General features: G+C 29.3%; 6 protein-coding genes across 6 annotated transcripts; 4 read left to right on the top strand and 2 right to left on the bottom strand.

The window, feature by feature from the left end:
* Positions 1-119: 119 nt before the first annotated feature.
* Positions 120-3,070, bottom strand: PGO_021430 (RNA-binding protein; the record flags this gene model as incomplete). Its single annotated transcript, XM_028685961.1, has 8 exons — positions 120-173; positions 396-445; positions 599-659; positions 771-863; positions 1,057-1,122; positions 1,262-1,306; positions 1,459-1,512; positions 1,826-3,070. 8 exons carry the CDS (start codon positions 3,068-3,070, stop codon positions 120-122), a joined length of 1,668 nt encoding a protein of 555 aa, XP_028541762.1.
* A 756-nt stretch (positions 3,071-3,826) lies between these two features.
* Positions 3,827-5,034, top strand: PGO_021440 (signal recognition particle subunit SRP9; the record flags this gene model as incomplete). The annotated part of the gene is made up of 5 exons (XM_028685962.1): position 3,827; positions 4,121-4,191; positions 4,412-4,480; positions 4,666-4,786; positions 4,985-5,034. Coding segments are annotated over 5 exons (312 nt in total).
* A 2,394-nt stretch (positions 5,035-7,428) lies between these two features.
* Positions 7,429-15,729, top strand: PGO_021450 (hypothetical protein, conserved; the record flags this gene model as incomplete). Its single annotated transcript, XM_028685963.1, has 1 exon — positions 7,429-15,729. One exon carries the CDS (start codon positions 7,429-7,431, stop codon positions 15,727-15,729), a length of 8,301 nt encoding a protein of 2,766 aa, XP_028541764.1.
* Positions 15,730-17,378: 1,649 nt separating this feature from the next.
* On the top strand, positions 17,379-18,467 carry PGO_021460 (peroxiredoxin; the record flags this gene model as incomplete). Its single annotated transcript, XM_028685964.1, has 2 exons — positions 17,379-17,585; positions 17,961-18,467. 2 exons carry the CDS (start codon positions 17,379-17,381, stop codon positions 18,465-18,467), a joined length of 714 nt encoding a protein of 237 aa, XP_028541765.1.
* A 973-nt stretch (positions 18,468-19,440) lies between these two features.
* On the bottom strand, positions 19,441-22,077 carry PGO_021470 (60S ribosomal export protein NMD3; the record flags this gene model as incomplete). The annotated part of the gene is made up of 1 exon (XM_028685965.1): positions 19,441-22,077. One exon carries the CDS (start codon positions 22,075-22,077, stop codon positions 19,441-19,443), a length of 2,637 nt encoding a protein of 878 aa, XP_028541766.1.
* Positions 22,078-23,882: 1,805 nt separating this feature from the next.
* Positions 23,883-25,361, top strand: PGO_021480 (hypothetical protein, conserved; the record flags this gene model as incomplete). The annotated part of the gene is made up of 1 exon (XM_028685966.1): positions 23,883-25,361. One exon carries the CDS (start codon positions 23,883-23,885, stop codon positions 25,359-25,361), a length of 1,479 nt encoding a protein of 492 aa, XP_028541767.1.
* Positions 25,362-26,464: the final 1,103 nt, after the last annotated feature.

The raw sequence follows: 26,464 nt of genomic DNA on the forward strand, positions 1-26,464 counted from the left end.
AAACACACACAAAAAAAAAATAATAATAAGATAAAAATAAAGCAAAAAATTGACATATGCAGGTGTAAAATAACTCCAACATCATTCAGAAATGTAGTTAAAAAAAAATTAATTTTCATTTATTCGACCATGATTTCATGTTCTTCATCTTCACTATAATTATCAATCCAATCCTACAAAAAAATATGAATTATGTGGTCAATATTTTTAGACGGGTCATAAAAACGTCGTTTTATTTTATTTATTTTTTTTTTTATTTCTTTTTTTTTTATTTTATTTTTTTGTCTACGCCTTGATCTGATAACTACGTAGGTATATGCATATGCATGTGCATACAACATGTGAATACTTATCAAAAATACTTGTTTTTCTTTGTTAAGCATTTTTTTACTTACATGAAATGATTGCAAATTGTTGTTTAACAAAAAGGATGGTTCATTATTATCTGCAAAAAAAAAAATAATAATAATAAAAATAAATAATACAATAAAATAAAAATAAAATAACAAAATAAATGGATGTTACATTATGTACACTTGTAAATACATAAGTGCTACTACACCCCTGTATGTGTATTAATTTCCAATGTTGCAATTACCGGTGTCCTTATTTGTTTCATCATTTTCGGGCATATTTTCTGAGCACTCCTTTACGGAACTCTGAAGAGGGAGAGAAAGAGAAAAAAAAAAAAAAAAACATATGATGTAATATATTACCAACACAAGTGTATGTCTAAGAATACAACTAAGTTGAACTATTGTTCGTGATACCTGTGCAGGTAGACATTGAGCCTTTAGATCCTGTTTCCCATCGTAAAAATATACTTCCAATTTTTTATCATTTAACTCGATATCCTTGAAGCACTGCAAAAAAGTAGGAATAATCATTTCTGTTACTACATATTCATGGCACACCAATGTGTAATATATATATATATATATATATATATATATATATATATATATATTCAATGCGCAATGTTTCCTTTCGATTTACTAATTTTCGATTAGTTAAATGCACATTTGGTTATTTCACTTGGATTGAAGAAAATTATACCGATACTATTACTTCAGCTTCTTCCACTCCTTTGAATTTGACACATACAATTCCGTTGGGATGTTTCTTAAAGTGGGAAAATAAGTAGGGTATATGTACACATGCATGTGTACCCGTGATACGCCAGGCAAAGGTTGTAAAAGGATAAATTATTTTGCTATCCACAAAATTTTTTTTTTTTTTTCTCAATTTCCTTTTAGATTACTGGTATCGGGTAAACCTTGTACACAGGCACGTATTTCTTTACTTCCTACGTTTGAATTTAAAAAATAAGTAAATGAAATGCGATGGACAAGGATGAAAAAAAAAAAAAAAAAAAAAAAATATTACTATTATATATGATTGCCACTATGTTCATTATAAATCCTTTTCGAGATGCATTTCTAAATATTTCGAATTTACCATTTCGACCAAGTCTTTTATAAAATCATAGAAAGGGTCTCCCTCATCGTACTTCTACATTTAAGAAAGGGGTACGGAATTAAATATATGATGTAATGATTGTTCATGTGTGAAATTAAATAAGAGGGTGTTGGAGATGAGAACGGTTGTACACATTTTAGGGGTTATTTCTAGATGGGTATACAAAAATGTCTTCCAATAAGTGTGGAAGCAGCACATGTGGTAAACAAAATAATTCATCTCAATATCATTCCAACTTGTAAGTTTCTCGAACTTGTGCACTTTCTTTATACATGCACAAGTAGAACCAGTGATGGGTTTTCCCCTTAGGAGCACAGATATGTATGTGATTCCTCTCTTATCTTACCACAGCATCTTCGTACGAAAATACATTTCTAAAAATAACAATTTTCTTTTTTGTTCCTGTGTGACCATCACCCCATTTCTGTAACCTAAGTTGTTCATATTTTGCTGCCTTAATTTTTTTTTTTTTTATTAAAATATCTTCCTTGGAAACTTTGAGGACTTCTTTTTTTTTGTTGAATTGTGCCTTTTCTACATGAATCATACAATCTTGTCTTATGTAAAAATTATCAAAATATTTAATGGCAATGTCGACACTCTGTACGTACACATATGTAACCAATGCGTCTCCTTTCACTTTATTATTTTCATCATAGTATATTTTAATTTTAGGTTCTGTCGTTTCTGCATCTATTTTAATAATACCTGCTTTTTTGAATACGTTATATATTTCTTCCTTTGTTATATCATTGGGTAAACCTGATACATATATGGAGCTATTTTTCATTTTTTTATCGCATAGACCTTCTTCCATTTTTTTTTTTTTCCTCTCTAGATACTTTTTTTTTTTTTCTCTTTTTTTCATTTTTTCTATATCTAATGGGTTTTCCTCAGTCATTTTGTCGGTTTGATATGTCCACTTATCAGCTTGGATATAATTATCATTCCTCGTTTGATTTTTCCATTCATTGCTATCATCTGGACATATGTTTGTAACTTTTTCTTCGCCCTTATCCGTGTTTCCAGTTATGAAGTACACATTATCACAATATTCGGAGGTGTTATTAGAGTTATACGCACCTACACATTCTTCACTATTAGAATTTTTTGATACAATCCTTGTCTTATCATCATAATTTGGAGTATTAAAATGTAGGCACCTTTTTAAAATATCATCATTGTAGATATATTTCCAATTTTGTTCCCCTTTTTTAAAAATTAGAGACATCATATTTAATCTTTTTTCATTCCATAGTTTCTTCATTTGATCTAAATTATAAGGTCCATATGAATTGTTACTTACATAAATTAACCATTCATCGTTCTGTTGTTCATTTTGGATATCACTTTTAAACTTTTCATTGTTTGTATCATTACCTTTGTCTGTCAATTTATTCCTTTTATTTGTTTTCTCTCGCTCTGAGTCATTTCCTTCGCCCTCATTGGGTAAGAAAATGTTTTCCTGAGTTTGTTCAAAATTTGGTATGTTGTTTTCATTTTTGCTTTCATTATTGTTATCACTATTATTGTTACCTTCTTCTGGGTTCTTGTTTAAGAAATGAGTTTCCTTTGATTCTTCCTGTTCCATATTATTTTTTATTTTATTTTATTTATTCTTTTTTTTTTTTTTTTTTTACCCTCCGTTTTGTATAGTTTGTTAGAAACACATTTTTCTAATCGTAGTTAAATTTTTTTTTTTTTTTTTTTAATAGAATATTATTTCATCTGTGAAGGTCCTGTTGGGAGGGTAAGTGTGGTTTTTATTTATTTTATTTTTTTTTTTTTTCATTTTTCTCTCAGCTGAAAGTCTCCTGAAAGTTTTATTATTGTCGTGTATTTGCTTATTTGTTTTTATGTTTGTACATTTTTGTATTTACATTTTACTTTAGTTCATTTTAGTTCACTTTATTTTATCTTATTTATTTTTTTTTTTTATTTTGACATGTGGGCTCCTTTGGCACGATTTTGCTTGGGGGTAAATTTTCTTTCATAATAATAGAAGATTTATTTATTAATTTTTTTTTTTTTTTGAAAAATCTATGAATTCTCAAAAAAGAAAAGAAAGGTTCTCATTTTTATGGAAGAATAGTACATCACAGCACAGTACGAGATAGAGTTTACACTTTTTTTTTTTTTTTTGGTATACACATACATATCAGATCAGATTATACCTTTTTATGATTTGCTTAATTAGGGCTACATATGAATAAGAAGCATGCGTAAAAACGTAATACTTTTAATAGGGGACATTTTCTAACAAGTTTCAAATTGATGAGGAATTTATTCACAGAATAGAAGATATAACATTTTAACGTTAAGAACTTTGGGGGAAAAAAAAAGAAAAAGTAATGCTTGCGTGGAAAATAAAAGCATAAGAATATGTATGCCTTATGCATAAACTTACATTGACAGTGTAACATGTTGCTTGTAAGAGGAATTTGAAAATGCAAATACCATATTATGTCGATACATACTATATACATGCTCATGCTGTTTTTGAGTAAAAGAATCCTCTCCGCCCCTTAAACGTTGACAACACATTTTACATTGCTGTACACAGTGCAAATATGTTCAAGATTTATACTGACTCTATATATGTTATGAACTCTTTTTTTTTTTTTTTTTTTTTCCACTGCAGTGGTTTATGCGATATCGTGGGCAGATTTTATGCAGGCCTCAAGGGACATCATTTCCAAGTCTCCGGATAGGGTACGTCAGCTTGTAGCAAAAATGCGAAAAGAGAGAGGCGCATTAAGCAAATGCAAAAAAAAAAAAAAATAATAATATTACTAAATAAATAATAAGCAAAATAATAATAAATAATAAGCAAAATAATAATAAATAAAAAACAAAATAATAATAAATAAAAAACAAAATAAGAAGTTACAATAGACATACTAATTAAAATGTTAATTTCTTTCCTATTTAGACAAGATACGTTATAAAATTGCATAGGCCAACGGAGAGGATTATTTTGAAAGTTACCGATAATAACAATGTAAGGTTGTTTTGAGATCACCGATAGGGGTCCGTTGCTCTTTATGTGTTTAAAATTACAAGTTCGTACACATGGTTATCTGCATGTTCATGAGTTTTGCATGCATTTATGAACACGTAGTTGTGCTTAACTGTTACCATACACTGTATATATACGGACCAACAACAATTCTGAATTATTTGCAGAGTATAATGTATAGATTAAGTAAGAATGATAACTTAAAGAAGGTAGAGGAATTAAATTCTCTTTTTTTGTTATGGGGATCCAACGAAAATGTCAATGAATCCTTCCCGCTTAAAATTAGCAGTATGAATAAATATAACCTGTTCCTGCATATTAACGTGTTAACGCATTTGCACATGTGCATGTATGTATGTATATATATATATACATACATGCAATACACATCTTCGCAAACATTTCCTCAAATATTTTCCATCATGTTACACTTTTTTACACAGAGATCATTATGCTTGTCCACTTTCTTTTATCCTCGTTCTACAGGAAGTGTAGATAAAACGCCCAATGACCCTAAGGTGAAAAAAGGAACTTAGAGAAAAAAAAAAAAGACTAAAATATGAATTATGGTTAAACGTTGAATTAGGAATAATATTCCATTCTTTTTCAAGTACATTTGGCGAAATAATTGGGATGCCTCGTTTGGAATTAAATTTTCTGTTCTTGTATAGGACTTGAAACACTTTTAATGTATGTCCTAAGGTTCATGTGTAAATATTGAGCGTTTATAATATATTTTCTCATTATCCCCATTACACGTGTATGACAAGGCACATGTGTACATGTTATATGTGTCATATTTTATACGTTATATGTTATATCTTACAGGCTATATCTTATATGTTATATCTTATATGTTATATCTTATGTATTATATCTTATGTGTTATATCTTATGTGTATTTTTTTTTTTTTTTTTTTTTTTGTGTGTAATGGAAAATATGAGCATGAGGATAATTTGAACATACATTTCTCTAAGAGTATAATGTACAAGGATGTTTTTTTTTTTTTTTTTTTTTTTTTATTTTTCCATTTTTCCTCTTTTTTTTTTTTTTTTTTTTTTTTAAATTATTTATTGTCTAAATTTTTTTTTATATCAATTTTATTAGCTTAACTTTTTTTTTATTTTTTTTTTTTTATTTTTTTTTTTTTTTTTTTTTTTTTTTTTTTTTTTTTTTTTTTTTTTTTTTTTTTTTTTTTTTTTTTTTTTTTTTTTTTTTTTTTTTGTGTGTAATGGAAAATATGAGCATGAGGATAATTTGAACATACATTTCTCTAAGAGTATAATGTACAAGGATGTTTTTTTTTTTTTTTTTTTTCTTTCATTTTTCCATTTTCGCCTCTTTTTTTTTTTTTTTTTTTTCTTATAAACTAATTAATTTCAAAATTTTTTTTTAAAAAAAATTTAATTTCTTAAATTTTTTTTTATTTTTTTTTTTTTTTTTTTTTTTTTTTTTTTTTTTTTTTTTTTTTTTTTTATTAAAAATTTTTTTTTTTTGTTTTTTTTTTTTTTTTTTTTTTTTATTTTTTTTTTTTATGTTTTTTTTTTTTTTTTTTTTTTTTTTTTTTTTTTTCATTTTTGTTTTTTTTTTTTTTTTTTTTTACTTATAAACTAATTAATGTCAAAACTTTTATGTAAAAAAAATGTAATAGCCTAAATATTATTATAATTTTTTTTTTTTATTTCCATACACTTTCATTGGTTAACACTTAAAATATTGGTTTGTGTGCTCCTTTTTATTTTTCACAGTGACAGCACATGGTATACGCAAATATACTTATGTATATATGACATGTAAATTATTAGATGAAAATTAAGGACGGCTAAAAAAACAAAACTGAAAAAATGAAATAGCATCTTGTTTATTCGGAAAAGTGTAAAAATATACCTGAAAGCGTGACTGGTAAAATGTTCCAATATAACAAAGTTAAAATAAGTATATATATGCTGAACGTATCCTTAGAGTACACAACGTGAATATATCGATTTGTGCACAAACGTACAATTGTGAATATGTGAGATGTAACAATTGGCACGGGAAAAAAGAAAAGAAAAAAAAAAAAAAGGGAAGGGAGAAAGGAAAAGAAGAAAAAGATTTTTCCTACAGAAAAGTCTCTGTTTAATATTTTTTACACTTTTTCTTATATTATACTATTTTATTTTATTTTTTTTAATTTCACAAATTATTTATTATGTGAAAAGTGTATAGGGAGAAATAAGGCAAACCCAAATCATGTCCCTTCTTAAAACACCATATCCCTTCACAAATTTGGCTTATGTGTGATTAACATGTTTTTCTAAAAAGAAGATATTATATGTATATGTATATATATATATGTGTGCTCCATTTAACCTACTCTTTTTAAGTGCACACACGTAAGCGTCCAAATTTTCAGGAATATTCAAGTTTTATGTTTGCACACACTTTGATTAGTAGAAGTATCACACCCCACAAGGTTCCCATGTTTACACAAATATATATTTATATTCCATAATAATTACCTTCCCAATTATTCTTTTAGCACTGTTTCGTAAGCAAAAAAGAATAGAGGTGTGTCCAACGGTATAGAAAGTGGAGTTATAATAAAAAAATAAAATACACAAACGAGTTAACTATTAAAAAGGGGAAGGGCTAAATGTTATAGAAAGGAGAAGAACGAAAAAGTTGACGACTTTTTTTTTTTTTTTTTTTTTTTTTTTCCGTATGTGTGTAAAAATAGAACGGAATTGAATAAAGCTAAACAACCGAATGACATAGCATAACGAAGGAGAATTTTGTCAAGAGGCTGAAAAATAAAACTCGAGAGATATTATTTAATGAGTAGCCATACTAAAGCGCAGTACAAATAAGGGAAAAAGTGAAAAAGAAATAAAGGAAAAGGAGCTAAAGATCTAAGCAGCATAAAAAAAAAAAAAAATAAATAAATAAAATGTCAGAAGATAAAGTTCCAAAGGGCGCATATATTAACAATCCAGAGTTTCCATATAAAAATTTGAATATTAAAAAAATAGAAAAAATAAGAAAAAGTGCAAGTTTAGGTAGTCAGTTTTCGATCCATAAAAATCCTGCTAATGATGAATTAGAAAAAGTAGACCATACCTCTAAACAAGGAAATGCACAAAAATATGCAAATAATGGAAATAAAAAATATAGTAAAGCGAAAAATTTTATAGAAAGAAACATTGAAAAGATATCTAGTTTAAGTAAGAAAAATTATACGTTTATAAAGACAAAAAAGACATGTAACAGAAGTCATGCCGTCGGTTATGATTTACATAAGGATGCAAAGGGAGACATAAAGGAAAGGACCACTAGCATTATGAGTGGCAGTCTGCTAAAAAGTAGGACTATAAGTGGTACTACAGGACACAGTGATGCTAATAATAGCGTTATCAATAGTAACATTAATAATAATAGTAATCATGCCTTAAATAAAATTCCAACAAATTATGTAAGGCATAAAACTACACTCTTTAATGCAAAAAATAAAAACACAGAGCACGATTTGACGAGAAAAAAGGCGTTTTCCACGAACATTAATAATAATAATGTGCCAAACCCTTTAGGAAATGCCAGAAAATTCCAAGGAATAGTTGAAAAAGAGAATAAACAACATATCTCCACCAATTTTGAAAGATCAAAAACTATGGAAAAGCATTACGATACTGGAGGTGGTGAGGCATACAACAGTGCTAAAATTAATAACCATGTAAATAACACACAAGGAATTTTCTCTCAAGGAAGCATGAAGCAAGGAATCGTCACACAAAAAGCATCCACCCAAGGAACCAGCACGCACAACCACAGTAATGCACTTTTGAGAAAACAAAAATCTGTCCACAGTGAAAATACGGTAAGTAAAAATCTCAGGGAAAACGTACCTGGCCAAGGAACAAGAAACAAAGACACAGATCATAATAAAGGCGAAGCTCGTTTGAAACAAAATGTTCAGATGAGAAATTCAATAATAAAAAAAAATGAATGGGTTGATATGAAAAATAGGAACACTAGCAAAGAAGAAGAAAAAAATAAGAATCAGTATTTTAATGCCCCATTTGTGCAATATCAACAAGATAAGGAAGAAAATCTGTTAGATGAAGAAGAGAAGAAGAAAAAAATAAAAGAAAAAACATTAAAAGAAAGTTCAAACTTAATATCATCTTATCAGGAATATGAATTAAAAAACAAATTAAGTAATCATGTAATAAATAAGAAAATAAAGCAAGAAAATACATTCGAAAGTCAAAAAAGTGGTTATATTGAAACAGAAAAACCAACGCATGATAAGATGAACAAATCTGTAGATATAAATTATAAAAACTATCCTCGTGAACTTATGCAGACAGATGAAAGGGAAAATATGTATAGGAAAAGTAAATCTCCATATACTTACTATTACAGTGGACATGGGGTAGAAAAACAAAGGCATGAAGATGCACCAAGAAGGGAACAAGATTTACACGGGGATGAAAATAATAGAGATGGTGATTTTTATGGAAAAGCTGAATTGTGTGAAGCGATTGTAGTGGATGATATAAATGATAGTAACAGAGTAAAGGAAGTAGAAAATAAAGAAGTGGAAGAAACGCAGAAAATTGAAAAAGGGCAGGATTTACAAGAAGAGAAAAGTATGAACCAATCAGAGCTTTACAGCAATAATGACGATGGTGATGGAAAAAGAAATTGTTTAGAAAAATCTATAAGTCTAAATGATAATTCATCTATCAATACTTTAATAAATTACAATGTGAAAAATAAGAAAGAATATGAAACTTTTAATGATAAAATAAAATTAGAAAACGGAATAAGTAACAAACTTAGGAGTTCTGATTATACATCTGATGTGATTCATAACGAAACAGTTAAAATACTGTCTACTTCCAATGAGCATTTGGATTCATCTGAGAATAAAACAAATGAAAAAAAATATTCAGATAATAAAAATTTAAAAGAAGTTTATGAAAATATTAATAATAACATTCGAGCATTCGGTGAGTTGCTTTCCAAAAAATTTGCGAACTTAAAAAGAAAAAGTGCTACATCAAATGAAGCCCGTGACTTACAGGAGGATATGGAATGTCCTTACAATTCTAATGAAACTATAAATGAGAGGAGTGAATGTCTCATTTCGAATAATGCAAATTCTACAAATGAGTACCCAGTCCTTGGGGGTAAATTTCTGCAGAAGGATCCTTCAGTCAAATCTGGAGAATGCAAAAGTGAAGAAATGGTAAAACCTATTGAGGAACTCCAAAGAAGTGACCAGACATCAAACAAAGAAGAAGAAAATTTCCATTTTGATGGAAATATTTACAACAAAGTTAAAAGAGAAAGAGAAAAGTTAACGAATGAAAATAAATATAAACATCATATTAACACACATTATGACAAAATAAGGGACGAACATGAAAGAGAAATGATAATTAGAGAATCATATAACAACAAGGAATATGTAAATAGGGAAAACATACATGAAATGAAAAAGATAGATGATAGTGTGTGTAATGAATATATTAAAAAAGGTGATACTATATGCTCTGATAAAAGTTTATCTGACCCAGCATCAGTTCACAATGCCCATATGCTGAGACATGAAAACAGTTTGGAAAATTTGATCGAGGAAAGAAATCCTTTAAATGGAGAAATACTTAATAAAAATTTTTCAAATTCTTATGATTATGAATTTTCAAGCTCTAGGAAAGCAAACCACAGTCTTTCTGGAAGTAACTTTTCTCCCCTTTGCAAAAATTATTCTACTGAAGAGGCAAATGATCCCGAGGAAAATGTTGATAAAGCTCAGAGTGATGATGAGGATTATAAGTCTGTGACGGAGAAGGTATCGACAAATGATGAGCTGGAGGAAGAAGAAGAATGGGAAAATGAGAAACCACACATTGGTGATAAAAATGAAGATGAACAATACAAGGATGAGGCTAACGGTGACAAATCACACAGTGATGAGTATAACGATGAGGAGAAAATTCAACCAAGCATTAAAGAACCAATGAATGACGAAAAGAAACACGTGAAAGAGTATAATAAAGGATATTTTGATAACATAATAAATGAAAACTCTGTAGAAAAGGAAGATTTCTGTTTTCCTTCTCCTTCTCCTCCAAGTAATAAGATAGCTAATGACACCTTTTTAACAATACATGGAAAAGATGCTCAGAAAAATGAGTATAACGATTCAGGAAATTTTAATAAGCTACATAAGGACTCTTTTACGTCGAAAAATCAAAAAAAGGTTGCAGAAGAAGTCATACAACATCATGAAGACATGCCAAAGGAAGAAGAGGGAGATAAACAAAAATTCCTTTGTAGTTCCAATGACATATATCACATTGATGCATTGAAGACGTACAATAGTAAATTATCCCTTGAAGGGAAGAATACAAAGAATAATAAACTTATAAATAAAAATATGATATTGAAGGAGATTTTCGGCTCTAACTATGAATCCAGCTTGAAGAACAATCTCAACGAGTCTACTAATATGATGGGAATAGAAGAGGATGAATCAGTGCAAAAAGAAGAGTATGAAGCAGTGGAAAAAGAAGAGTATGAAGCAGTGGAAAAAGAAGAGCATGAATCAGTGGAAAAAGAAGAGCATGAATCAGTGGAAAAAGAAGAACATGAATCAGTGGAAAAAGAAGAGTATGAAGCAGTAGAAAAAGAAGAGGACGAAGCAGTGGAAAAAGAAGAAGAGGAAATGAAAAATTACACACATAAGGACAAGATAGAGAAAATGACATCCAACGGAAATATTGCAATCCTGAGTGATGATAAGAACAACCGTTTTGTAAGTAATAAACCCACCACAAGAGATGTGAATGATGAATTTCATTCACAGTTTGATAAAGGCAACAGTGTGGAAAAGGACACATTTGGAAGTGAATTAGCTAACGATGAAGATTCATTACTTAAGAGGTATGAAGAGAATTCATCACCTCTTATTTTGTCCAAGCCTTTATTTAATGATAAAACTAGTGAAAGTAGCTATAACATAAGTGTGCGGATGGGACAAGTCAAAAACGAATCGATAAATTTTAAGCACATGACCAATGATGGTACTAACAGGAATAATCACGACATGAGAAAATACAATGAAGAAAATTTTTTAGAAAAGGGAGAATTGCTAGATTTAGATAATACCTCAGATTATACAGAGAAGAAGACACAAAGCAATAATGAAGTTTCGAGTGAATATAAGGAAGGGGAATATACATCAGAAGCGGAGTCCGATCAGTTGGTACGAGAAAAAGATGAAGGTATAGAGAAGCATACGCATGATATTAGAAATTCTAAATGGAAAAAGCATTACGTAAGTGGTGGAGATGTGCCTGGGAGAAACAGCACAGCGAATGATGGAGAAGAGGAAGTAGGAATAGAAGCAGGTGAAGAAGTAGGAGCAAAAGTAGAAGAAGCAGAAGTAGGAGCAGATGTAAATGACGAAGAAGCTAGAAAGGAGGATGTGGCTAATGAAGAATGGCATATCGAGGATATAACACCCCTTAAAACAGTTAACGGTAAAATAGTGCTAAATAAAAAGAAAGGAGAATTAATAAATGAACACTTTGTGAGAAAACGACAGACCAATCAACACTCCTATGAAGAAGTTCCATCCGCTAACAATTTTGTTGATGAAGATGAACAGGACTATGGAATTGCTCTGAAACATATGGATGAGAAGAAAAAAAAAGAAATAGATGAAGAAATGAGGAAATATCAGGTAAGGAAAGACAATAGAGATGGACAGTATCGTAATTTTAAGGATTATATAAAAGGAGAACGAACGGAAAGAGAACGAACGGAAAGAGAACGAACGGAAAGAGAACGAATGGAAAGAGAACGAACGGAAAGAGAACGAACGGAAAGAGAACGAATGGAAAGAGAACGAACGGAAAGAGAACGAATGGAAAGAGAGCAAATGGAAAGAGAGCAAATGGAAAGAGAGCAAATGGAAAGAGAGCAAATGGAAGGAGATAAAAATCATGCGGTTGCAAAACAAATACAATCGAAGAAAAGGGCATGGACAAAAACACAAGCAGAAATATGTGAGGAAGACGTGAATAGTTCAAATTTGTTTTCTCGTAGAAATGGCGAAATACATGATACAAAAAAAAATGTCCTTACAAAATACATGGATAAGGAATTCTTAATATATAAAGACAATTTATGTGGAGAAAAGCAAAGTGAAAGAAATAAAAGCAAGTCCCTTTTAAATAATGAATTATTAGATACACATTATGATAACAAAGTTTGGAGAAGTAAGGAAAGGGAATTTTTATTTGATTCGATGAGTGATAATTACAATTACATTAGGAAAGGAAAAAATGGTAGGAAAAACACTGAGATAAATTTGTATGAAAATATTAAAGGTAGAATAGAGATGAATGAACATAAAGAGAGTGACCATAGTAGCAATAATTTGAAGAGTAGAATAAGTGATGATTACTATTTGGATTATATTAAGAATAGAAGAAAAAATAGCAATAAATTTGAAGACGAAGAAGAAAACGATGCAAACAATTTCAACAAATTGAAAAACATTAGCAACGAAAGTGAGTTTACAGGAAAGAAAAGAAAAAGGAAAAATATATTCGAAAATGACAGTATCACAAATGAAAGTAAAGATGAAACAAATTTTGATTTACCACATAATAACAATGAATACCTTGACGAAATGAAAAAGAAAATGAAAATGAAAAAAATGGATAATATAAATAGTAGCAATATATCATATGATAATAGTGAATGCTCTAAGGCAGCCGCATTATATAATAGTATAAATGAAACAACTAATAGTAGCCACACAATCGTGTCGAAAAGGAGTAAATATATTTTGAAGAACTCAAATGCTTCATCTTTTTATGATGATGTCCCCATGTTTTTTAATTTTGTCAACTGCTGTTCGATAGTATTAGGATCTGAAATTATATATGTAACTGATGAAACGTATGGTAAATGTGAAAATATTTTAAAAGACAAACCCTTCTACACTGCAAACGTAGAAAGAGGGTATTATGAGGACTGTTCTAATGATCTCTATAATGTAATGAATAATAATTTAATCTCCGGAATAGCACATTATAAGAAATATTTGGATATGCCTGAAAAAAAAAATATACCTACTGTGCTTAGTGAACAACAAAATTATTTTAATGTAGAAAAAAATGAAAAACGAAATGAATATTCCGTATCTCCCAAAGAGATAAAAAATTTTAAGGAATGTCCAGGTTGGCTCACCAAAAGGAGAATAAAAAAATATTTTGATTTTTGTATAGTTAAATTATGCAAACCTACCTTAATTAAAGGGATAGATATCGACACAAATAATTTTCTGGGTAATTATGCACCATATGTTTCTATTGAAGGTGCATATATCGAAGACGATATTTTAATGAGTAAAGAATCCTTTTCGAAATATGTGGATCAGGTTAAATATGAGAATAAGAAAAATAAAGGATTCATGTTTGAGAAGGATTTTTTCCCCTATCAGTCTTGTCAAGGCAAGGGCAGTAATGAAAGCTGTTCTCATATCGAACAAGCTGAACGGAATCCAAATGGCCTGACAGATAGAAATGGCGTGAATGACAGAAATGACGAATGTAGACATAAACAAAGTAGCAATAATGAATTGAGGAAAAACATCTTCGAAAGGAGCACAAGCAATATAGAGGAAAATCGTTTCTGTAGCAATGATAGTAAGCGGCTGGGTGATAACCTGCTTAACAATAGGGAAGAGGTAGAACTAGTGATAGATGGAAAAACATACTTCAAAAGGAATAAATATTTTTATGAACCTATTTTAATAGACCTTACTGACAAATCTGATCAGGAATACGAAAATTACTTAGAAATTTTAAGATATAATGATAAGTTTAAAAAATTGAGGAATAATCATAAACCTGCATCATTTGTGGCTAACGGAAATGAATATCGTTATATTGATAACAAGTTATACACACTTGTTGATGTTACCAAAGAAATAGCTAGTAGATACCCTGGGATTCAGAAGGGATGCTTGTTAAGGAGTTCCTCGCCCCCAAATGGAAAGGATAGAAATAGGAGTAATAACAGTAACGTGAAAAATTATCAGAGTGGTGAAAAGTATGGCAATCTCTTCCTCGATCATTCGTACAATGGAAAAGCTAGTGCATTAAACAGGAGCGATGTAAAAAGGAATGTTACAAAAGGGAATGTCATAAATGGAAGTGACATTCACAGCAAAACACACATTCTGCATTACGACACTGAGCAGGGAGAAGAAGAGGAACCGGAGAAGCAAGAAAGAAATGGAAAAAACGAAGCAAAAGAAGAAGAGAAGCAAGAAAGAAGTGGAGAATATGAAGAAGAGGAATATCCATTTCTCATGAACTCTTACAATTCAAACATGCTATTTTTAGATAACGATTATTCAGTAGAAAAGAAAATATACAACGATTTGCATAAGCAATATCAATGGGTATCCATTTTAGAAGATGAAAGAATGAATCCAGGTTTTAAAAATTATAATCATAATTGTTTTAACATAAATACATGTAACAAAATATTTACACATTTGATCGTTTGCTTACTACCAGATGGTGGGATAAACAAATTACGAGTTTATGGAGAAATAAAAATAAGCGAAAAAATGAGAAAACAAAATTATAAGAAAACAATTAATGTATGTAATATTTTAGATGGGTCAAATGTTGTTTATACAACTGATGAATTTTATGGAAAATCGGAAAACATATTGATCGATCAGAATTCCAACTATGTAATGGGATGGCAAACAAGAAGATTAATAAATAGACCCTTACGTTATGTTGAAAATCTGTCATTGAATAATATTTCATCCATATTCTTTAATAACAATTATTGCATAATTAAACTAAGTTTTCTTACGAATATTAAATATATAGAAATAAATACCATATTTTATGAGTATAATTTTCCTATATGTGTTTCTATTGATTATTGTTATTTGAAGCAAGTGCATTCAGAAGAAAAATCAAATCAAATTCAATTCTTCAATGAAAATATACATAACATTCAGTGGAAGCAGTTATTACCTTTGTCATATATTAAGGGCAATCACATAAACTTTTTTACCGTAAATAATAACAACTCAGATGGAGTTCCTTTGAATGACATCATATCTTCACACCTCCGTTTGAATATATACCCTGATGGTGGCATAAACACTATAAAAGCATATGGAGTCGTTGTCGAGACGTAATGATGAGAAGAGCAGAAGTCTAAAGAACATCACTTGGAAGTAGAACAAAATAAGTTAAAGCGGGCCTATTGAGGAACGAGAAAATGCAAATTTATGAGGTAGCACCCGTTCTCTTTTTTATATGCGCTCTTATGTGAAAACAAGAAAAAAGAAGAAAAAAAAAAAAAATAAAATAAAATAAAAATAAATAAAAAAAAAAAAAAAAATGATTGTGCCTCCTCTTTGTTTCGCAATTTTTACCAATCTCTTAAATACTTATCTTAACTATCTATATCTAATATATTACCTTGTGTATATAACATTTTGTGTGCAAGGATTTATAACATGTTTTAAAATTAATAGGCTCAATATGCACCCATTTAAAACAGTTTTGTGAATTTGTAAATATGACTTTTTTTTTGGTATGCCCCTTTTTGTATTTTAAACCATATCCCATGTCTTCATAGAAATGTTGCCTATATACAAAACATGTTAGAATTTAAAAGGATTCTACAAGCTTGTATAACATTTTTTCTTTTTTTTTATTATACTTTGCGTTTACACCTCATTTTAAAGCTCATATGCGCCTTTTTTTTTTTTTTTTTTTTTTTTTTTTCATCTTCATATGTAGTTTTTTCGTGTATTTTGTCACAACTTTAATTTTTTTTTTTTTTTTTTTTTTTTTTAAATCCCTACCTTATTTTGCCACATCTGATGTATTTACCTATTTATATATATTTCCATTTTGTTTCACTTTTTATGATCCACTTTTTGCTGCTCAATGGCAATTTATTGAACTGGAAAACGTTTTTTCAAAAATAATGAAGTCTGAATATGAATTTGTCAGTTCAAGCATATGTCCCTGCATAAATCTGAGGAAAATACTGTGCCTTACAGGGTTGTTTCAACGGCTAAGATGGTACATAACATAAATACATATACACTATTGTGCATAACAAAGTAAAACTGTTAAATCGTGGATATTTTCTACGGTAAAATATTTGCCTAGGCACAAAAAACAAGCCTAATTTTTTTTTTTTTTTTTTCTACGTACATGCTGCGAAAAATACCTATTCCATAAGTGACAGTTGTAAAAAAAATAGGGCAACGACAAATACAAAAATGACCTGCAAAATAGCCCAAGAATTTGACAATAAAAGCTGAAAAAAGGAAGCGATAGTTTTGCTGCATAGAGGAGAATAAACGTTAGCCGCTATTCGTGGGAAAACCCGTTAAGTCACATATAGTTTATGCCCACATCTCCTACATCCCCACGCTCTCAAAAAAAAAAAAAAAAAAAAAAAAAAAAAAAAGAGTTAGAATTCCTCTGAATATAACTGCAGAGGATATGCAGAATTTTGGGATGAATTGTTAATTTTAACCCCTTTCATGCATATTAATTCCCCGTTTCTACATTTGCCTCCATAGGCACACAAGTCCCCTTTTCAATAATACATGTACATATATATATGTATATTTATACATATATGCTTATGTATGGATATGCACTCTTGTGGCAATATACACTGTTCGAAAACACTGTGAAGGAAAGGGAATCACAACAATAGAAAAAGCGTAACAAAGGAGAAGAAAAAGATTCCCGATTCATCTCACGATTAGTTGGCATTTACCAAACCCACATTTTACCAGAAAAATAGATGAATAAAAAGATGAAAAGTGTTGTCGTGATAATTTACCTCATTTTAATAAATCTCTGTTTTGGTTTTAAAAAGTTAACACCTCACCAGGCACTAAATATTGTATCCAAAAGGGGGAACTCAAATTGTAGATCTTCGCAAAAATTGTTTGAATCCAAGAGCATAGATTTGGCAAATGACATTAAGGAAAATGACTTAATACCGAATGTCAAAGTTATGGTATATGAAAAACTGCTGCAGCGCGGGACGTTGCTGCCCGTGGGACACGTTTAAATTGGCATGTGTTTGCTTTTGCACTTTATTATTTATCATTATATCGAGTTACATATTACTCTTCTACTTATTACTCTATTTATTATTACTCTGCTAATTATTACTCTGTTAATTATTACTCTTCTACTTATTACTCTATTTATTATTACTCTGCTAATTATTACTCTGTTAATTATTACTCTTCTACTTATTACTCTATTTATTATTACTCTGCTAATTATTACTCTGTTAATTATTACTCTTCTACTTATTACTCTGTTAATTATTACCTCCATTTTTATTACCGTCCGTTTTATTATTATTCCCCTTATATCTCTCCAGGTTGACGTGAAAAATTTAAGCGGTACGCCCCAAGAAGGAACAGACAACGACTTTAAATCCATTGACACCCATGAACTATTCAAGAATAAGAAAATATTGTTGATAAGTTTACCAGGAGCCTTTACCCCTACATGCACGTCCAAAATGATACCACAATATGAAAGTGAATATGATTATTTCATTAAGGAAAATAAATTTGATGATATATACTGTATTACTAACAATGACATATTTGTATTAAAAAGTTGGTTTAAAGATATGAATATAAAAAAGATAAAATATGTTAGTGATGGAAATAGTTCATTTACTGAAAGTATGAATATGCTTGTAGACAAGTCTAACTTTTTTATGGGCATGCGGCCTTGGAGGTTTGTTGCTATAATTGAAAATAACATATTAATAAAAATGTTTCAAGAAGAAGACAAGCAGCATAATATGCAATCAGATCCGTACAATGTTTCATCAGTTGCTACTGTTAAGAAATTCTTAAGCCAAAATCAGCTCTGATGTCTCTTTCTACAAGTTAAAAATGTTTAGAAGTTTTCCTGAATAAAGCGGTTCATATATTTGCACGTATGTGTCGTGTGGCATGAATTGCATCCACTTTTATTATCACTATTTTTTGAAACTTTTTATATCACTTTTATTATCACTATTTTTTGAAACTTTTTATATCACTTTTATTATCACTTTTTTTGAAACTTTTTTTTTTTTTTTTTCTGTCTAGTACATGAAAATGAACTTGATCATTTAATGCAGTCATTTTTTTCATTTTTGAAAATGTACTTTCCTACCCTTTTTAGTGTATTCGTCTAAATTCGTGTAATTTTTTTTTTTTTTTTTTTTCACTTGACATAAATACCAACAAATATGCTTTTTCTCACCTGTTAAATAAAATTTGGGCTTTAATACGAACCCCATATTCTAGTATCATTTGGTAAATTAGAACGAATACGTAGATGCAACACTTTCATGATATAATTGTGTTCATGTAATGTCATTTGTACATAGTTAATTTCCTTTAATTCATTTTGGAAACAAAAATGAGTGTTTATTTAAACAGTTTTGAAAAAAAAAAAATAATCTATTATTCATATTCAGAAGTGTTGTACGCACAATAACAACACAAATACGTTGTATATGTGCATGTAAGTACATACTCCTGAATTTTCCACACATTTATCACACATGTGCATATGGAAAGACGGGGAATATGCACATGCATATTTTTTAAGCACATTTTTGTATGAATAACTAAAACATTGTCTTTCAAGGGGAAGGAGGATATTATTTTATGCCGATAAAATAGCAAAAAAAAAAAGTATAAATATTTATACACTTATCAAAGCATAAGTTCCCAGCATACCCCTTTTTCACTCCCACACATGGGTATATACACATAACAAACATACCAAAGTGCGAACAATGAATAAACGGTAAGATTACACAATTAAAGTACAAGACATATTCATTTTACTGTTCAATGAATTGTTATGTTTTCCATATCTCTACAATTATTCAAAAGGATCCTTTTGAAAATATCTTCATCATTAATATTTTTCATAGTTTCAATATTGTTATTTTGAACTTGTAATTCATTTTCTATTTTTTGTCTTTCCTTTGATTTTACTTTATCAATAATAATTATACTGTAATTATCATCTTTTTCCAGATATAAACTTATATCATTATCAAAAGTGTGTTTTCTTAAATCATATGCGTTCACGTAATCTCCTGGTTTCAAATGTTTTGCATTACATGTTTTTGTCAGAATTGTATTTCCTTCAGATTCATCATACAATTCAACGTATGCATAAACCAGTTTGTCCAACTTTACTTTTCTTGTGGACGATTTGCAGCTTTTTGTATCTGCTTGGGAATTGTTGTAATCATTCAATTGGTAATCATCATCGGAGGAATCATATACTATATTATTAGTATTTGTAGAGCTTTTTGTTTTTCTTTTTAGGTTATTGTTTTTATCATTCGGTAGATTTGAGTCCCATTCTTCCATTTCTTTTATTTCTCCCCTTCCTTTTTGTGCACCTCTCATATTTCCATTAACTTTTATATTTCCATCATGATGTGCATTTCCATTGCTGTTGCCACGGAGTTTTCCATTGACAACACCATTTTTGCATTCATTTTTTGAGTATGAATCATTGTCAATGTATTCCACGTTCAGTATTAAGAAGACTCTAGAATCTGCTTTACTGAGTAGTGGCAGAAAGGGGTGTTTATTGTATCGTTCTTGAGATATATGCACATTGTTTGAAGAACAGAAAGGGTTAATTAGTATAATGAATATAGATACATGTATACATAGGTAGAAAGTACTTTTGATTCCATACTTAATGGATAAATCTTTGGGGAAAAAAATTAAATCATATTTGCATATAGGACATATATCAATCGAAAAAGAGTATAAATAATTATAGGTATTATTATTTGCGTCATGATTTATTAAATGCTTCGAATTTTTACATTTTGACATAGTTTTGCTTAATATAAAATCACAAAATTTTAAAGCATCTGTTCTGGATAAAAAGTGAAAATCTAACCCATCAGGATTTGATACAATGTTAATAATATTTTCGTTCATATTACATTTTAATAATAAGCTTTCTAAAAATAGTAACGTTTTTTTATGTTCAACTTTTTGCCTTACTGATACACATGTATTGTATGTGTAAGGTGTATATTTTTTCTTACAATCATCACACTGTGTATATTTGATTACATAATGTAAAATTAATTCCATTTCACTGATAAAATTATTTATTAATTCTTCCTGAACACTCAAATGAATTTTGATTCTCTTACTATGTGGTTCCGTATATAAAAATTTAGCATCTAATATTTTTAATTTTTTTAATTTATTCACTTTTTTTAAACATAAAGCTAGTAATTCTTTACTTTCTAATTCACAATAAACCCATCTATTGTGTAGATATCTCTTACACTCACGACAGTAGTATATTAAATACGTGTCCTTATTTATGTTTATACTACTACTTTCAACATTTTGTAAAATACAATTACTGCACATTTTTGATGCATTAGCCTTTATGCTATCTCCACAATGGATACATGCAATCAATTGCAAGTTATTGCATTCCACATTTTCTGTAAAATCTACATTTTCGTAATTTATACTCTTCATTTTGTTCTCTCCATTAATGTGGAAACCATTGGGGGTATATTCATTTTGTGCACTTCCACTCCGTGTACCATTTACGTTTCCATTCCGTATACCATTTATGTTTCCATTCAGTATACCATTTATGTTTCCATTCAGTATACCATTTATGTTTCCATTCGGTGTACCATTTAAATTTCCTTGAATTGAGTTTAGTATATCAACGAAGGAAGAAGAATTGTAATTATTTAAACTCTCGTTGTACGATTTTTCGAAGTTTGTGTCTTCTGTTTTAATTTCTATTTTTTTTTCTTTTTTGCCATTCTTTTTATGGGAAATCGTTTGATCTCCTTCGTCTTCTGTTAGCTCATCCTTTAAGAGCATACCATTTTTTTCATTCCCCAAATATTCACGTTTATCATATTTAGTGTAAATTGGTTCTTTCTCTTTGTTTTTGTATTCGTTCAGGTTGTTCTGGGGCGAAGGGAGTTTATGTAGATTATCTTGGTTGGTGAAAAGTTTATCCTCAATATCTTGGTTGTAGGGAATCATGTGCTCGTTGGAGATTCCTGAATTTCCATTTGGGACATTTTCTTTCATCCAACAGTTATATTCACTTATTCTATCACCTGTGCATTTCGCTGAACTGTTTTTCATGAAACTGTCCAAATTTTCGTCTACCACTTTTGTGGCATTCTGAATGTAATCATTCTCCCTACAATAATGCTGCCCCCCATTGTCACTGCTCGCATGGGAAATTTCGCCAATTTGATATCCTTTGAAATATGAATCATTAATTTGCATGTCTTCCTTTTTTTCATTTGTCTCGTCCTCATCAAGGTGGAAACTCACTTTTTTTGTGATTTTCTTCTTCAGTATTGTTTCTTTTGAGTTTTTCTCATTGGACAAAGTTGATTTTTCGTTTGTAATGTCATTTTCACAACTCTGATATGTTTGTTCTTCTTTTAAATTACTCATTTTATGTTTCTTTTTTGAAATCTATGTACATGGGTAATGCTTATTAAAAAAGTGAGGCGAGAAAAAAAAAAAAGAAAAAAAAGAAACAAGCTGCGAAATGGACTAAAATATATTTATTTCAGCATAGAATATCCTTCATTCCATAAATGTAATTTGGTTTAGTTTCATTGATAAGGACGGAAAGCATTTCCCAGGGTTTTATATTCTACGTAGTCAATCGGTTTTTTCTCACCTTTCCTTTAATTTTTATAGTATCATTTACTTGTATAAATATTTCAAAAAGCTGTCGTTTTTTTCAAGCATCTTTATTTTTTTCCCCTCCTACTATTTTTACACTTGTAATCATTTATACATATATTTATCTATTTATTTGTTTATTTATTTGCTTATTAATTTGCTTATTAATTTGCTTATTTATTTGCTTATTAATTTGCTTATTTATTTGCTTATTTATTTGCTTATTTATTTGCTTATTTTTATCATTTACCAGTTGTAGCTACTTATTTATTCCCATTTTACGTTTATCCTGTTTTTTTTTTTTTTTTTTTTCAACAAGTTATCAATTCCTGGGGATCAGCAGTACGCTGTATTTTGTTTTTATATGTTTTTTTAAATCCAAAGATATAATAGTATAACTGAGGAATTGAAAAAAAGAAAAAAAAAATTAGTTTGAAGCACCCCACTTTAAGTTAGTATCTTAATGGGGTATATATTATGTCATTTCTTTTTGATCTTTTTGTTTTGCCTCTTCTTTTTTAACAATTAAAATGATTGTTTGTGCTACTTTATTTTTTTCCTTACGATGGTATGTAAGCATAAGGACGTAATACATATGCATACATGTAATATGTATGCATACACATGGAAAGGCACTCCCTTTTATGCTAATGTTTGATGTTCATGTCAGTGTTTTTGTCGATGCTCTTATTTCCCAATTATCGTATCAGTAAAATTCTTCTAAAATATCGTGCACAAAATGGAGAGTGTGGGGGCGGCGGCATAATATATAGCATGTACCAACAGATTCTCTAACTCCTCAAGTGCCAAAATTATAACTGTACAAAACATTCATTCATGTACATAACACCTTATGCATTTTAAGACCTTGCTTTTTCGCTACACGTTTTATTATTTCTTACTCATATGCAACGGTTTGGAAACATTTTACATTTTTAACGCTAATGTTACTCAATGTGGGGATAATAATGTGATCCACAAATTTTTTTAACTTTATTATAAGTTGTATATATGTATGCATGCAAAACTTATTTATAGTGTTGCATATAAAATACACTAAACTTTAAATCTAAATAGCACATATCATTTTAGAGGAGAAAATTTGCATATTCATTCAGGCTATTTTCGTGCAGCATTTTTTGCCAAGTCTGAAAAGCTTATTTTTGTGGGATTAATTTAAGGAAAAAAAAAAAAAAAAAAGAAGAACCTATTTTAGCATACTTGAATGGTAAAAAGTTGAAGAGAGAAATATATTAAAAATGTTTTAATCATGATATTTGGCAATTACATTTTTTAACGAATCGAAAAAACGATTTTGTTATATTCGTTAGTATGCCTATGTTGTATATTTCTACATATGGGGAAAAAAATAAAAATAAAATAAAATAAAACGGGTAATTCATTTTTCCTGTAGAGGTATATATATATATATATATATATAAAACCCTTTTATTAGAAAATATATAAAAGGGAGCAATTATTTTTAAAAGATATAATTTTGTAGAATTACAAATTTTTATTCATTTGTGACAACCCCCCTTTCCTTCACCCCCAAAAAAAAAAAAAAAATGAGTGAACTGAAAGAAGAAGGAATAAAAGTATCCCAGAATATTGAAATGAAACATGACGAGAACATATTACTTACATCACCAATTTGTGATACGAATGATAATAAAAAAAGGAAAGAAAGTGTAGAGGATAATAATGAACAGGTTGTGATGAAGAGACGAGCCTTATTTCAGGAGGACAGTGGTGTAGATGTTCATGTACATGTAGATGAGATTGTTGAGGTGCAAACGGATTGTTTGCGCGACGAACAGGAGAAAGAGGAATGTGAAAAGCAGGGTAAAGGTGAGGATAAAGAGGAAGCAAATGAGGAAGAAGAGGAAGAAGATGATGAGGATGAAGAAGATGAGGATGAAGAAGAAGATGAGGATGAAGAAGAAGATGAGGATGAAGAAGAAGATGAGGATGAAGAAGAAGATGAGGTTGAAGAAGATGAGGATGAAGAAGAAGATGAGGATGAAGAAGATGAGGATGAAGAAGAAGATGAGGTTGAAGAAGATGAGGATGAAGAAGAAGATGAGGTTGAAGAAGATGAGGATGAAGAAGAAGATGAGGTTGAAGAAGATGAAGATGAGGACGAGGATGAAGAAGAAGATGAGGAAGAAAATGAGGATAAAGAAAAAGAGGGTGAGGATGAAGAAGGAAGTCAGGAAGACAAAGACCCATACCTTCTCAAAGATGCAACGTACATCCAAAAAAATCAACTGTGGAAAAACAGACAGAGAGTCCTAATTGTTAGGTCTCCTCTAAAAAAAAAGAATTGCAGATCGTTCATTGAAAATTTAAAGTTGTTGCTGCCACATCATAAGAAGGAAAGCAAATGGAATAAAAAGGCCAGAAAAAGCGACTTATGTGACATAAGTTACAGCAGAAATTGTAATAACATAATATTTTTTGATATAAAAAAAAGACGGTATTGTTTATGGATATGTAAAAATATAACGGGACCATCATTATATTTCGAGATATTAGATTACATTCCACTACACAGCTTAATATTTTCAGGTAATTGTTTATTATATTCAAGACCCCTTTTAATTTTTAGTAAACCCTTTGACCAATTAGAACATTTGAAATTAATCAAAGAAGTTTTTATTCAAGTGTTCGGAACTCCCAACTATCATCCATTAAGCAAGCCTTTTTACGACCACTGTTATAGTTTTGTGCACGTGAATAATTTAATATACTTTAGACACTATCAAATAATGCCCATAACCTTAGCAGATTCTAATAATGTTAATAAGCAAAAGTTAGTAGAGATTGGACCCAAGTTCACACTGCACATTATTAAAATATTTGAAGAATGTTTTAAAGGAAGAGTTCTTTATGAAAATGTAAAATACAAGAACTATGTTACCCCGCAGCAAGTGCGCATGAAAAAAAATGCGAGTAAAAAAATGAAGAATTTAAAGAAAAAAAAGAAAATGTTTAATAGGTTGAAGGATATCAGAATTCCGATTAAGACCGACATTGATTTTTAAGGGATTGTGTGAGCATGACCCCTTTACGAGGAGGTATGTCCGTTTCATTTTGTTCTAGCCTGAATAGGACTTTCTGTGCAAACTGTGAATTGTGAATTTATGAATATATATATATATTTATGTATATATATATATATATATATATATTTTTTTTTTTTTTTTTCGTTAAAGAGTAGGCGACATCCATGCATCACATATTCCGTGTATACGTGCGTATAGTTCTTTTTCCATTTTTTAAAAATTTTTTTCATGAAAAGAACACGTAAATGTGGTGGTCTAATAAAGCACCACAGATATATTTTAATGTGCCCATATAACTTTGTAAGTGTTTTATGCGTATTCCTTCAAAGGAATAAATAAACTTGTAAAAACTTACAATCGCACAAAATTGCATGAAGCATTTGTAGATTAAAAAAAATGGAAAACTTAAATATGTTTACTTATAATCCTACAAAACACAAGGAAAGTACGTGGGTAATTATAAAGATGTTATTATAATATGAATTTTTTTCTTTTTTCTATCACATGATTTATGGGTATAAATGAATAGTAATGGTGACAAAATATAGAGAGAAAAAAAAAGAAAAAAAAAAAAAAAAAAGAAAGAAAAAGGAAAAAAAGAAAAAGGAAAAAAAGAAAAAGGAAAAAAAGAGAAAAGAAAAAAGGATAAAATTTTACTTTTTTGTACCATATATAATGTTTTTTTACCTTTCTATATGTGAACTCTTTCAAGAAGTCTTCTTCGAAGGCACAACAAATTACATTTTTCTCGCTTCCTTTTTTTTACTTCCTTTTGAATGAAACAAGTTATGCCTTTTTACATATAGTTCATGTAAAAAAAACAAAAAAAAAAAAAAAAGATATCAAAACATCACTTAAGATGTGCTAATTTTTTTCTGCAAAATATAAATATTTATATATATGATGCATGTATATGCTTTTATATTATGCAAAGGGGGCTGCGAAAAAAATAAAAAAAATGAAAACTCATAGGTATATATATTTTATATATATTTTATATATATATGCGACATAAATGCGACATACATGCGACTACATACGACATACATGCGACTACATACGACATACATGCAACTACATGC

The sequence above is a fragment of the Plasmodium gonderi genome, assembly GCF_002157705.1.
Source record: "Plasmodium gonderi DNA, contig: Chr02, whole genome shotgun sequence".
Lineage (NCBI taxonomy): Eukaryota > Apicomplexa > Aconoidasida > Haemosporida > Plasmodiidae > Plasmodium > Plasmodium gonderi.